Genomic DNA, 13735 nt, shown 5'->3' with positions numbered 1-13735 from the left:
GTATTAAGGCTCCCGTCCATGAGTAAAAGACTAGATTTCTAAATGTTAATCACCCAAGAAGATGACTTGGAGTTGACCATTTGTATAGAATTTCTCCTTTTTAGTAACTAGAAGATGTGAGATTTCGAAGCGTGTTCTAGCCCTGGCAAGTGCATGGTGGAACAATCTCCAAACCTTCTCTTTAGGAACAAAATTTTCCCCTTAGTGGGACTGTGGGACATTAACAGGCTGATATTTTAATTTATTTATCACAAATTGTAACAATTGCTAAACAGATCACGATTCAAAATAAACAAATTGAATTTCAAATGAATGTTTTCTTAACAAGATTAAATCACTCTTAAAAGTCATGAAGGTATTCGTCCAAATAAAAGAAAACAAAAGTTTTAATTAAAAATACTCAAAACCACGAGGGGCCTTCAAGTATAATTTCCGAGGCGTCGCGTGGTTTTCCTGTTTCCTTTAATTCAATTTGCTTCTGAATGAGAAAATATAGACCATTGTTTAATCGTTTTTAATAATGAAAGTATAGCTATGAGCCCATTCATCATCGTCTGATATCTCCAAGGGTTGGGATAAATGGAATGAATCGTTATTCAAAGCGATTTAGATAAAATAACCGTATTTTTTTCTTTTGTTGAAAGCCTTCGGGCCTATTCAGGGGATATCTGAGCACTTAATGGCTACGTTCTGTTCTGTTTGTGAATGAAATTTAGCCGTGATGAGAAACAAACGGACATTAGCCGATCGTTTGTTACAATGTCTTCATTTTATTTAAAAACATTGTGATTGACTTTTCATTACAAGTTAAGCGATGTTCTGTTTTCTATTGACTTTGAAATGGAAGATTATTACTTAATATGTTAGTGTTTAGTTAAACTGTTTACAATTTACGATAAAAAAATGCCATTGTTGAAGTTATTTTGTAATGTGTCAACATTGTACAATTGTTCTGATCACATTCTCACTGGATTAATGAAACTTCCGTGCTCTTGAATAACTCAATTTATTGACATTAATACAATATTAATATGTAAATCATTTGTACAAAACGTCAGCGCGATTGAAAAGACTAGTAATGCACTGTATACAATTTTATGAAAATAAAACTAACTAACATACATTATTTTAGACGTAATGTACTGGCATGGCACATGGAGGTTTTTTTTGAAATGGCTAACTGAAGAAATAAAACTTATATCAACGCATCGAGCTAAGACGTGTTGACTTTCAGGCAGGATACATTATGTAAATTTAATTTGCATGTAACTGACATGATATTGTATTTCAAACGTTGGAAAAGAGTGTCTACTGAGTTTCCGGTTGCTTTCGGTACAATTTGCATTCCAAACCGGTGGTAACTTTACGATTAATAAAGTTCCTTTAAACGATTTAAAACTGTTTATAAAGTATATTTGAATAAAGTACTTTTTCATTTAAATTTTGATTGACTTGCAAAATATATCAATAAAAAAAACTATTGTGTGCTAAATAATTTATTAATAAATGGGTGGAAAAAGAGATAGCCCGGTGATTTTATTTTCATTGATTTGTATTCATTTTGATTTTAACTTCTCGTTATAACATATTGTTTTTTCACAAAGCATCGTATATTTCATTAGTAGTGTGTTTTAAATAAATATTTTTTACCTGAGGTATTTTAAACAGGCGCAGTAGATTTGCAACTTGAACAGAGGTAACGCTAGAGGCAGCGCCCACCACACCGGAGATCACCTTCCTCATGGCCGTCGCGTTGCAAGCATATTCAGCATCATCAATGTTACTGATCGAACCTTGAAAGACATACTTTTAGATCAAGAGTCAACTAAAATTTGAATGTAGATCATAAAATTATATTCTAAATTTAAATTGATAGCCAAAATTTGCGACAAAGTAGTACTTGACCCTGAAAAATTATGTCTGATATGATGTGATGTGCGGAACCGAGTTTTCAAAGCTGAGTTACAAGGTGAGTAATTTGTATTTATAATTTATTGTGTACGCGCCTTAAAAGAAATTTCCTTCCAAGATTTTTACGCGTTGGATAAAATTCTACCGAAAACCGCCTCTTTGACATTAAAGGCAAGGATGAGCAGCGGCATATTTACGGTACTTTAAGCTTTGGATCTTATGGTCATACTAGGCTGGTGAAAATTTCCTAAAGGTTATAATATATAATAATGATTCAGTCATACAAATATCATGTCTTTTGGTGAGCGATATTTTACAAAACATATATTTTTCAATAAAATCAAAAGGGATTAAAAGAATTAAATTAATATTAAAAAAATACCTTTTATAAAATCCACTGCCATTTCCAATCCATACGTATCCCTATCACAATCGTCGAGGACGTGGGCACCAATCGTCACTCCTGGAATGAGTTTCAACTTATGATTTATAATATCAAGCGTGTACATCATTGTTTCTAATGCCTGGACCCCTCCTTGCGGCATAACTGGACCACAAGTCCTATTGTCTGATCTTTCATGCACCATCATGAGACCTCCGAGCACCAAGTCCCCCTCTATCACCGCTTCTCTCTTGATAGGCCAATGCTGATGCTTCTTATCCTTCAGTTCACTTATTTGGTCTTTTGACATGTTCAACCAATCATTTTGCCTATCGTCGACGATCAGATCATAGCCTATCAGACTCCTGTCTAAATAAGTCTTCTCTCTGAAACTAACTAGGGGATCATAGAAAGAATATTTGAATTTTCTATCCACTAAAGGTTCAAGGTAGGGAGCTTCTGTTTGCTTGTGTCTGTGTCTATGGTGGTGTCTAGTGCTTGGGTTGAGCTGGAAGTCCTCGGATAATGGAGTGCCGTGCTTCATTTCTGAGTGCTGTAGAATGAGGAGCAGCGTCGTGGTCGCCAACCAGGTCTGGCTGGGACGCATGTTCGTATCATCCGTCTCATACCATTGTTCGTAAAAAAAAATTCCAAATTATATTAATCGGTTTCATTTTGAACTGAAACAAACAAAAATTTATAATTATGTTTTTGCTTTCGTTCAATTGCGAAGAGGAAATAATTAAATCCTTATGTCTAATTTGATATTACAAGCGTTGTCAAAAGGCAGTTGAAGGTTTGAATATCATTATAAAATGCTGATGCTGCTTTCATTAATATTTAATGTAAGCTTTCTTGCATAACTCTATTTTTGTTTTTGGTTTCGGTAATAAAAACATCTATTTACATATTTGTAGAGTTCATCATAATTTTCATCAATTAAAACATGTTTTTTCTAAAAATAATCGAATATTCATTCTATATAATATATATATATTTATTCAAATATTTACCTACATGGACGCTTCAAAGAAAAATTTGACAATACTAGACTCAAATACCATTAAAATTGACACAGAACTTGGAAAAATCATCAAAATGTTTGTCATCTATGGCTCATAAGAAAGGTGTAATTTGTTATAAATGGCTTTAAAACGAAGACGAAAATTCGACCGTATGTATATATAATACTGTATTATCTGCAGTTCACCAAGCCTTATTAGGATCTCTAATCTTATACATTTTTATATATTTATTATACAGGAGCTGAGCCCGCGAAATCGTTCCCGTGAATTTGAGATGAGGAGATTCAGTTTTATGATTATCTTTAGGGAATATTTTTATTTTTAGGATAAAAATACATATTAAATAAAATACCAGCTACCCGTCCGATTTTTTATGAACATATTAAGGTGTTAAATATTGACTATTAAATTGGACAATGGTTTTAACTTCGTAGTAGGGCTTCAGTGGCTATCAGTGTAAGTACCAACCACACATTATATGCTCTACCACCTAACGACAATAGTTTGTATTGTTGTATTCCTGCTTGAAGGGTAAGTGAGGCGGTGTAATTAGAGGCACATGGGATAAGCATCTTAATTTCCAAGGATGCTGGCGCATTGACGGTATGAAATAGTTAATATTCCAGTGCAAATGCTTATGACTATTGGTGACCAGTTACCATTTGGTGGCTCATTTGCAAGTCTATTTATAAAATTGTAATAAAAAAGTACAAACAGATAAACAAGTACAAGTGCAAAACGTTAATTGAAAACGTCTTCTAAATATCTGTAATCCAAATAACGAAGTGTAAACGTAATTTTTCCACAAAAATGCTTAAAATTCATGTTTTACACCCTACAAAACAAAACTTATGTACTGTGGTTACTTCACGTATATTCTTACAACACGAAGTATTTATATATATTTATTTTTGTATCAAATATAAGGCTTTATAAGCTAGTCATTTTTTTACGCAGGGTATTCCTTTGAGGAGGGAGAGACCAGGTGTTTTGTCATTCTTACCCATTATAACCCATGAGATAGCCATGTTCGTATAGAAGAAGGTAAGGGATCGTTTCAATATGACGCATCCGCTACTCGCCTCCCGTGCTATGCTCCGGTCGGGGATCAAGGCAGCTCTTAGCTAACCAATAGACCAATGAAGCATTAAGTAGAATACTTTTTTCCGTAACATTTATAATGTATCCAGTAATGAACTAAGGTTGATGTGATATATATAGACGTCAGACGGCGTATTTAAGTGAAGCTAAAGATAACTCTCTTGTAACGATTTATATCTAATATTTTGAAATAATTCAGAGCTTAAGATTGGTTTGAATTATTGTTCTAGTCTTCGAACCCCTTAGCTTATAGCGATTAGTATAAGTCAGATGCACAGTGTAGATAAATTGTGAGAGAACTGGTATTTTATCACGTTCAAAATAATAATTTACTGGTTAGCATTGTTGGCAAAACAGCCTCCGTCCCTCGGCTCCCATATAACTTTATGGCTTGAGTGCCAAAGATTTGACATATCGCTCTTGACCAGTCGTGTATGGTATTATGTTGATCGGTGTTATAAAAGACGGTAGGGGATAGACAGTATATATGTTTAATGAGGATGTGATGTTATGGTTAATGTTATAAATATTCATGATAATAGAAATAATTTTGATATAATCAATGATGAACTTTATAAATATTAATACGATAAGTAAGGCAGAGTACATAACAGTTTTGGTTACACATACGCTATGAAAAAGCGCGGAGTTCGTCTAAGTCGATATTTTATATTATGTATATAACCAAGTCCCGTAACAAAATCTGTATAGTTTTGATAAATTAATAAATAATAATATATTTATTGTTGGAGCTGAGATGACCCAATGATTAAAACCTGAGCATCTTAACCGACCATTGAGGGTTTGAACCCGGGTAAGCACCACTGAAATTAGGTGTGCTTAATTTGTATTTATAATTCTAGTGCTTGGCGGTGAAGGAAAACAAAAAAATCTTTCTCCTCCAAGGAAGAGGAACCCTTAGCCCAGCTGTGGGAAATTTATAGGTTGTTTATTTATGTATTTTATTTGGGAAAAAGAGTGACTGTTGAGTTCTTTGACGGTTGTTCTTAGTAAAATCTAAATTACGAGCCTATGATAGTTTTACATGCAATCCAGTGACATGATTCAACAGTGCTCATAAGACACTTTTACAATGAAGATTATTTAATTTTTTCCGGCTATAAGTCTATATAAAACCAAACCATATAGATATGTAAAACATCCAGAGCTATGTCGTTTATCAGCATTCCTACCATATGTCAAATTAAATTCTATATTGAAGAAATATTCCATTTAAATTGGGTTTATACCTTTGACCAAGATTCCGAAATATTTACTTACTATAAAGGGTGCCATTCAGTTTGAACCGCGCGTGTGTATATTCAAATGTATATGTGGCTATCTTTATGATGTTGCTCTGATCGATTTCAGCCACGGCAGTCTAAGTCAATGACCTCAAATATGTAGGACATATTATGGTATAAAAACACAGGTGCCCTCTCTATTCCTACACTCTCCTCTATTCTATGACGAGACGGCAAATCTGGCACGACCGTTAAGACTTACAGACTTCGGACTACTGAGAATCTTTCGATGGAAAAATCCAATATTTTTTTATCAGGCTGACCTGGGGTTTGAACCCTTAGGAACTACGGTCTTATATCAGGCGACTATACTACCTAATCGAATACCCAAAGGGTTACAGAATACTTAGCAGCGGTTAAACATAAACAAACTCAATTAGAGATTTAATCCACATTAGCTAAACCTCAAACTTAAACGGCTTGAGTGCCATTTTCTAATAATTCTCTAAACGGACGAAACTACTACTAGTAATTTGCAAGTTAAGTCGAATTGTAGAATATACAAATTTTAATATTATGATAGTTTTAATTTGTAAATAACGTGGAACTCTTAAACTCGGTACTAGTGGTTTATTAATTGTTTTAGCAAGGATGAAAAGTAAATATGCTACTTAAAGATAAGTGGAAACCACGCTTTGATGAACAAACATCTTCCAATTTTAAAAAGTGTCAATAGCTCAATGCTTTACGAGCTGCCTAGCGATGTAAAAAGACCCAGATTTGATCCTGACCCCTTGGGATGTTTTCGTTCCTACTTTTAGCACAAGCTTTAAGTTTAATTGGAGGGGTATATACATTATTCCAATCGAAGAAGAAATAAAGTTAGAACCGAATCTTGGATTTACGTATTCCATACAATTTGCTACTAGATCAGTTATATTGTGCGCCACTAATAGTACTTGATTAATATATTTTTATTTATAATACACTATTGAAACTGACTTAACTCACTCCTTATATAACATGCGTTGTGCGTTCTGGGATATTACATAATTTTATTTCTCATGTATTAAACATTATGCTAAGGTTTATAACCTCTATTATTGAACAGCTACGACAAAAAGCAATGTTAGGGTAAGTTCGCTCATTTAGAGCTTATGTCACCACGCTGCTTCAATGTAAATTGATGGATACTCATGTGGCAAATTCATTTGATGTATGTAAGTTTCTTTACGATGTTTTCTTACACCATTCAGTTTAACATCATCATCATTACATAGTATAAAACGAAGTCGCTTACCGCTGTATGTCCCTATGTATGCTTAGATCTTTAAAATTACACAACGGATTTTGATGCGGGGTTTTTTTTAGATAGATTAATTCAAAAGTAAGGTTTATATACATACACAATTTAGTAGAGAGACATTGATAATTTTGGAGGTTTCCAATGTGATGTCGTAAATAAATACTTTTTTTGCGCTTACATTGCAAGCGTTGGCTGAACCCTACGAGATAGATCAAAATAATGTACTACAATATTGTACACCTTAAAAAATCTTCAAAAAAGTCTCTGATGGTATATCTATCTCTTAGGCGATTTAAAGCAATACAACATTAATCCTTATCCAATTAAGTACCTTAAATATATTGTGCATTTAATATAGACCAATATATCCCTTCACAGTATGTAATTTAAATGAATATTGTCAAAGATATTACAGATTTAAAACGCAGGGACATAGCGGTTTGTATTGTCTAACTACTGAAAAACTTTGAACGTTATAAGACATTCTGTAGTATATTTAGTGACATTGTACCCGCGCGAAGCCGGGACGGGTCGCTAGTATATTATAAACATAAATTAAGCACATAAGGGCAAGATATAATCTATACTAATATAATAAATGCGAAAGTAACTCTGTATGTTATCTCTTCATGCTTAGACCGCTGAACCAATTTTGATGAAATTTGGTGTGGAGATAGTTTGCAAAGGGATAAAATGGGGGTTGACGATTTGTGTGCCGTTGGTAAAGTTTTATAAATAACGCGTAAAGCCGCAGGTTTAGCTTGTACAATACAAAACTCACAAAGACAACGAAGAGGGTAAGAAAATAATCAAAACGGTTAAAATGTGGGAAAATAGTGTATGGAACTTTGTCAGCACTAATACCCCCTGGGTATTCCATCCCACGTGACAGTGGACACGTAAAAAATATTTGCTGAATGTATGAATGTTTGTTTAAAATCCATGTAGTGATGAACCGTCTGTTTATTTAAAGAAATATTTTGTATTTATTTTATATGAAGTTATGTCGGGCATAAATATACTATTAGTAGTATATATGTATATAAACGATATAATAATAAACATAAAAAAGTAAAATAATAACTCAATAAGTTCAAAATATATTCTACCGTCAAACAGTAATACTTAATGTTATTGTTATTCCGGTTTGAAGGGTGAGTGAACTATAACATTCTAGGCAAACTTTGGAAGGTTTCTGGCACTTTGGCGATGTAAGGAATTGTTAATATTTCTTACAATGCCAATTTCTATTGGAAGGTGGTCCATTTGCCCTACCTATGTCATAAAAGTATATTAATATGAATTTCTTTGGTATCGTATACTAAAAAACATAATAAAAGTCCTTTCTACGAAACTTCACCACGCTTTTGGTTACCGAAGAGTTTGCGCTCACGTAGTTCAAAGACTGAGTCGATTCAGATATTCAGGTAATACAATGCCACCTTGGGGATAATGCCACAGGGTGATCTTTTGAACGCGACATGTTTTTTCTTTTTAAATTTATTTGACAAGTTACATTTTAGTATATAATCATTATCATATTTTGTTTATTTGTATTTTTAATAAGCGTCAATAGCGCAATGGTTTACGAGCCGCGATGCGATGTAAAAAGTCACAGGATCGATCCTGATCCTTTGGACTATTGTCGTTCCCACGCCTAATACAAGGTTTAAGCTTAAATGGAGCTATAAATAGTAATATTAGTAATTCCTTAATTCATTTAGTGGATTGTTATTATTCTTTAAAAAATAAAGTATTTTGCTCTTTATTGTAATATATTACGTTATATGTGTTTAACAGATGGGAGAATATCTTTATATTTTTCGATATACTCGATCGTTTAACCACAATGCGTGCTATTACATCCAAACTTTTTTCTATATTGACCTATCCTGTCTAAACACAACGGCACACTACAACCCACCTTTCTCCTGAAGTGCGAAGAGGGTGCTTCTAGCGTGAAATTATCAAATTATTGAATACATTGTACGTGTTAGGATAAATCTCGTCTTTTCTAACGGTTAAAAGGATTTCTTATAACAAAATAATATTCGAAATAAGTTTTGTACAATTTTTTTGAGGAATTCTGATAAGCATTTATAGTTATTTTTAATCTAAATATAACGAATAAATAATTTATAAAAAATATAGAAAATAAAATTATTAATTAAAATAAAATTTGAATGGAAGTTATACGTACCCTAAAATGAAATAATGGTTTGATAAAAGAAGTTGATTCTATTACATAGACGCAAACAGATCACCCAGAGGGACTTTGTGCAAATAATACCCAAACTCCAGACAGAAATATTATATTCATCACGAATATAATCATTTCAATGTCTGCTAAGACGGTCCATCTGAAAGACTAAGAAATCCCTCAACATATATAACACAACACACACAAATACACAAATACAAAGGTTCTATATCTATTCCTCTCCTTTATTATTTAATGTAACATAAAGCTTTATATAAAGATTACCAAGTTGAGGAATAACAGCCTAACGTGTGTATACACATACATACATTAGCAGCCTGTAAATTTCCCACTTCTGGGCTAAGGCCTCCTCGCCCTTTGAGGAGAAGCTTGAGCGTATTCCACCACGTTGCTCCAATGCGGGTTGGTGGAATACACATGTGGCAGAATTTCGTTGAAATCACGTCATGCAGGTTTTCTCACGATGTTTTCCTTCACCAAGAACACGAGATGAATTATAAACACAAATTAAGCACATGAAAATTCAGAGGTGCCTGCCTGGGTTTGAACCCGAAATCATCGGTTAAGATACACGCATTCTAACCACTGGGCCATCTCGGCTCAAAGAGTGTCTGTGGTGTCAGATTACAAGAAAAACAAGAAAAATGAACAATTTATAAAAATCTAATGTGATGCCAGGCAACACCAAACTAACGTTAGCTAAACCCAGGAACTAAGTGAAGTCAAGTAAGTAATTTCGGTATGAATAAAACAGCCACTAGGTTTCCAAATTTAGGATACACTTCAACAGGATTTGAAGCATATAATGCATATTCTGCGATAGGTCCATTGAAATGTCGTCTCGACGTGAGACACATAATACGATTTCATTTGTTTAACTTTCGAATTCGCCCGACCCGGCGCAGCCATCAGCATCTAATGTGCTTACAGAACTTCTATATTTTCCTTTGAATCGAAACCTGGGTATTAAATTGTCGTATTTACTCATCGGTGTGTATATTTATTATAGTTACATTGGCCCATTGTACGAACAGACTTGTATTATTGGACAACATCACATACATTACTCTGATCCCAATGTAAGTAGCTAAAGCACTTGTGTTATGGAAAATAAGCAGTAACCACGGTACCACATAAACACAGACCCAAGACAACATAGAAAACTAATGAACTTTTTCTACATCGACTCCGGGACCTCGGAGTGGCGTACCCATGAAAACCGGTGTACACACAACTCGACCACGGAGGTCGTCAATCAATATCACAATTACTTTCGGCTTTCGGTTAAGAATTAATCACCTCGAAATGGTAAATGAAATGTAGGTGACATGTCAAATGTCAAATGCTCCACACGCACAAATATACTGTTTTATGGTTTCACTTTTAAGGTATTTGTACTTCATTAAATTGAAGAGTTCTGTCGTTTTTATTATGTTATATAAATATTGGTCTAAAATGTGTTTGTTTCTTGATCTTGATCTGGTTTATTTATATTGTTTGTAAACTCCATTATGAGACAGTATTACTTCATTATTTATCACCTATTTCGACCATAGAACGATAAAGAGAGTCATGTTTAATATAAGTATTACTTCCGCTTATAAAATTAGAAGTGCAATTCTGTAAAAATTCACTTTGTATCTCACTCGTGAAATGTTGACAAGCGAATAGGGTTTTCTACTATGTCTGACAAAGTACTTCAAAATATTGATTTTTCTAACCTTAACCCACGTGATAAACAGACTAAAAATTACGACTTTTTATTTTAATATAATAAAACAATAATGTGTTTTTATGAAATAAATTAGAATATTTAAGTATATACTACATATATTTTAATTTTTATCATATTTCATAATTTATTTTTCACAACCGAAAGTATCCTATTACAGTGATACGCCATTTTGCTACTTGTCTTCTGAAAATTTTATAATTAGTATAGTCAATGTTACATATTACATTTTGACATTACACGCTTCACGTGAGTTTCGAGTTTCTTCTTATAGAATAGCTATGCAGCGCTTAACAGGGACGTTCGGCGAAACAGCCTCCCTCATAAAGATAACGGTATTTTGCATATTATAAAACGCAAAACTCGCTTAATTATTATTATCATACTTTGTAATAAAAGTATGAACGAATTACATATAATTTGAGGGTACAAACTCTAATTTATCGTTATGTTTTATCAGATATGTATATGAACAAAATCTCAGCGAACATAATTGTAATATATTAAAAGTTGATATGTGATTTTAATTTACACTAATACTTTAAATAGGCTATCACGGCCTAACCGCTGATCCGAATTAGATAAGATTTGGTACGAAGCAGGCTTAAGCCCCAAGGAAGATTACTCTTTACGCCTAAAACCTACGACGAACTCTCCCACACCCTTATCGGGCGCGTGAAGCTGCGGGTATAACTAAATACCTATATATAAATAAATAAAAAATAAATTCAAAATATCACCCACACCACCTAGATGTCCGAAAATCCACAACAGCGCCATTTTTAAGACATTTTCTGCCTCGCACAACCACTCTGTGGAACCAGCTTTCGCCGGCGGTTTTTCCGAACCGATACGACTTGGGAACCTTCAAGAAAAGAGCGTACTCCTTCCTGAAAGGCCGGCAACGCACCTGCAAGCCCCCCGGTTTTGCAGATGTCCATGGGCGGTGGTAGTCACTTTCCATTAGGTGAGCCTTCTGCTCGTTTGCCACCTCTAATATAAAGAAAAACAAAATAATAATAATATCAAGATATAGAGTATATGTAAAGCTAATATAGAGAAAGGAGGCAGAAAAATAAATGTGAACGTAAAACGTGTCACAAATAAATTATATTAAATAAAATAATACATTTACAGTAAAATAATACAGCTTAAGTCCATACAGCCAATGAAAATACGTGTCATGTAATAATGATAAGGTATAGTATAGCCGAGTCTCGTTTTTCCTATATTTCGAATCAATGTATCTTACGTTTTTATTTACTAGCTGTTACCCGCGGCTTTGCACGCGTAGAATATGAATATATTTACAAATTAAGTTAAAATGTTACGTTAATGTAATACCTCTTTGTGTACCACACTGGTGTGTATTTCAGCCCTTAAGGTAGAATATACAGAAACGCTTAAATGTGTATCTACTCCTTTTTAATCAGTATCCCAAAAATAAAGTTTCATGTTTGTTACTTAAAACATGACTGACTCCCATAAAAACTTTCAACCCTTATTTCACCCCCTTAATGGTAGATTATCTAGAAACGCTTAAATACGTATCTACTCATTTTTAATCAGTATACCAAAAATAAAGTTTCATGTTTCTAACTTAAAAAATTCCTTACGAACGTTCAACCCCTATTTCACAAATTTAGGGGTAGAATATACAAAATTCCCTCCAGAGTGGGTGTCATAATATGTTATTTTATAAGTGTACAGCCTAAAATATAAGTTTTATGCTTCTAGTTCTAAAAATTCTAAACATGACAATACTTTCAACAACTTGCAACCTTTCATCCCCATTTTCAACCCTTTACAGCACATTTTTCCAAATAAAAAGTATGTCATTTGTCATGCTTATGTCCTTTCTCAGGTTCTAGACTATTTGTGTACCAAATTTCATTTAAATCGGTCCAGTAGTTTTGGCGTGAAAGCGAGACAGACAGACAGAGTTACTTTCGCATTAATAATATTAGTAAGTATGGAAGTATGGATTGTTATTTCCCTCGCTAGAGAGCTCCGATAATAGCCGCATCCGATTGCTGCTAAATTCAAAGTGCTACAGGGAGAACCGAGGCCTCCGACGCGCCTATAGCACGCTCCCGCCTCCCCGGCCGGCCGGTACCACCGCAAACGCTACGTTCCGCAATTTTTGAATCTGTAATATCTTCGAAAATATTCATTTAAATCATATGCTGTAAATATAGATCAGCATTAAATCAACAATGTATTTAAGGAATTTCATTGGATAAGTATTAATACTGTATAGGTTAAAATCGCTTCGAAAATAAGCCATTATTTCTCGTAAAAAGTAAACGATAAAAAATGTTTATTGTGGGTTATCTTTAAGAGACAGACATATACCATCGCGAACTTTTTTGTAGACATTTTTGAGGTGTACAATTCTGTAGTACATTATTTTGATCTATCTAGTAGGGTTCAGCCAGCGTTTACGATGTAAGCACAAAAAATGTATAAATTTACGACATCACATTAGAAAGTTTTAAAATTATCAGTGTTACTTAACTATATTGTCTATGTATTATATACAAAAACCTTCCTCTCGAATCACTCTATCTATTAAAAAAACCGCATCAAAATCCGTTGCGCAGTTTTAAAGATTTAAGCATACAAAGGGACATAGGGACAGAGAAAGTGACTTTGTTTTATACTATGTAAAGTTTACGGCCGAATTTGTTGTAGCCGAGTGAACCAGTGTAATTACATGCTCAAAGGACATACCATCTTAGTTCCCAAGGTTGGGGATTTTTTACAGTGCCAAAGTCTATGCAGAGTGGTGACCACTTACCATCAGGTGGCCC

The 13735-nt window shown here is 33.8% G+C and overlaps 2 protein-coding genes across 2 annotated transcripts in view; one reads left to right on the top strand and one right to left on the bottom strand.

Annotated features, from left to right (window-relative positions):
- Positions 1-2967, bottom strand: part of LOC113397808 (metabotropic glutamate receptor 2-like) — an 85441-nt gene extending 82474 nt beyond the window's left edge. The window contains exons 1-2 of the mRNA XM_026636320.2: positions 2294-2967; positions 1651-1793 (exon numbers count right to left, since the gene is read on the bottom strand). Of these exons, the coding sequence (XP_026492105.2) occupies positions 1651-1793; positions 2294-2900 (750 nt within the window). The 5' untranslated portion in view covers positions 2901-2967. The remainder of the gene's footprint in view (positions 1-1650; positions 1794-2293) is intronic.
- LOC113397838 (uncharacterized) overlaps positions 1-13735 on the top strand; it is a 614853-nt gene that overhangs the window by 185624 nt on the left and 415494 nt on the right. The gene's annotated exons all lie outside the window — the stretch shown is intronic.

The sequence above is a fragment of the Vanessa tameamea genome, chromosome 13 (genome assembly GCF_037043105.1).
Source record: "Vanessa tameamea isolate UH-Manoa-2023 chromosome 13, ilVanTame1 primary haplotype, whole genome shotgun sequence".
NCBI lineage: Eukaryota > Metazoa > Arthropoda > Insecta > Lepidoptera > Nymphalidae > Vanessa > Vanessa tameamea.
Note: the sequence above shows the minus strand (reverse complement) of the source record. Positions and strands in the feature narration are given on the sequence as shown.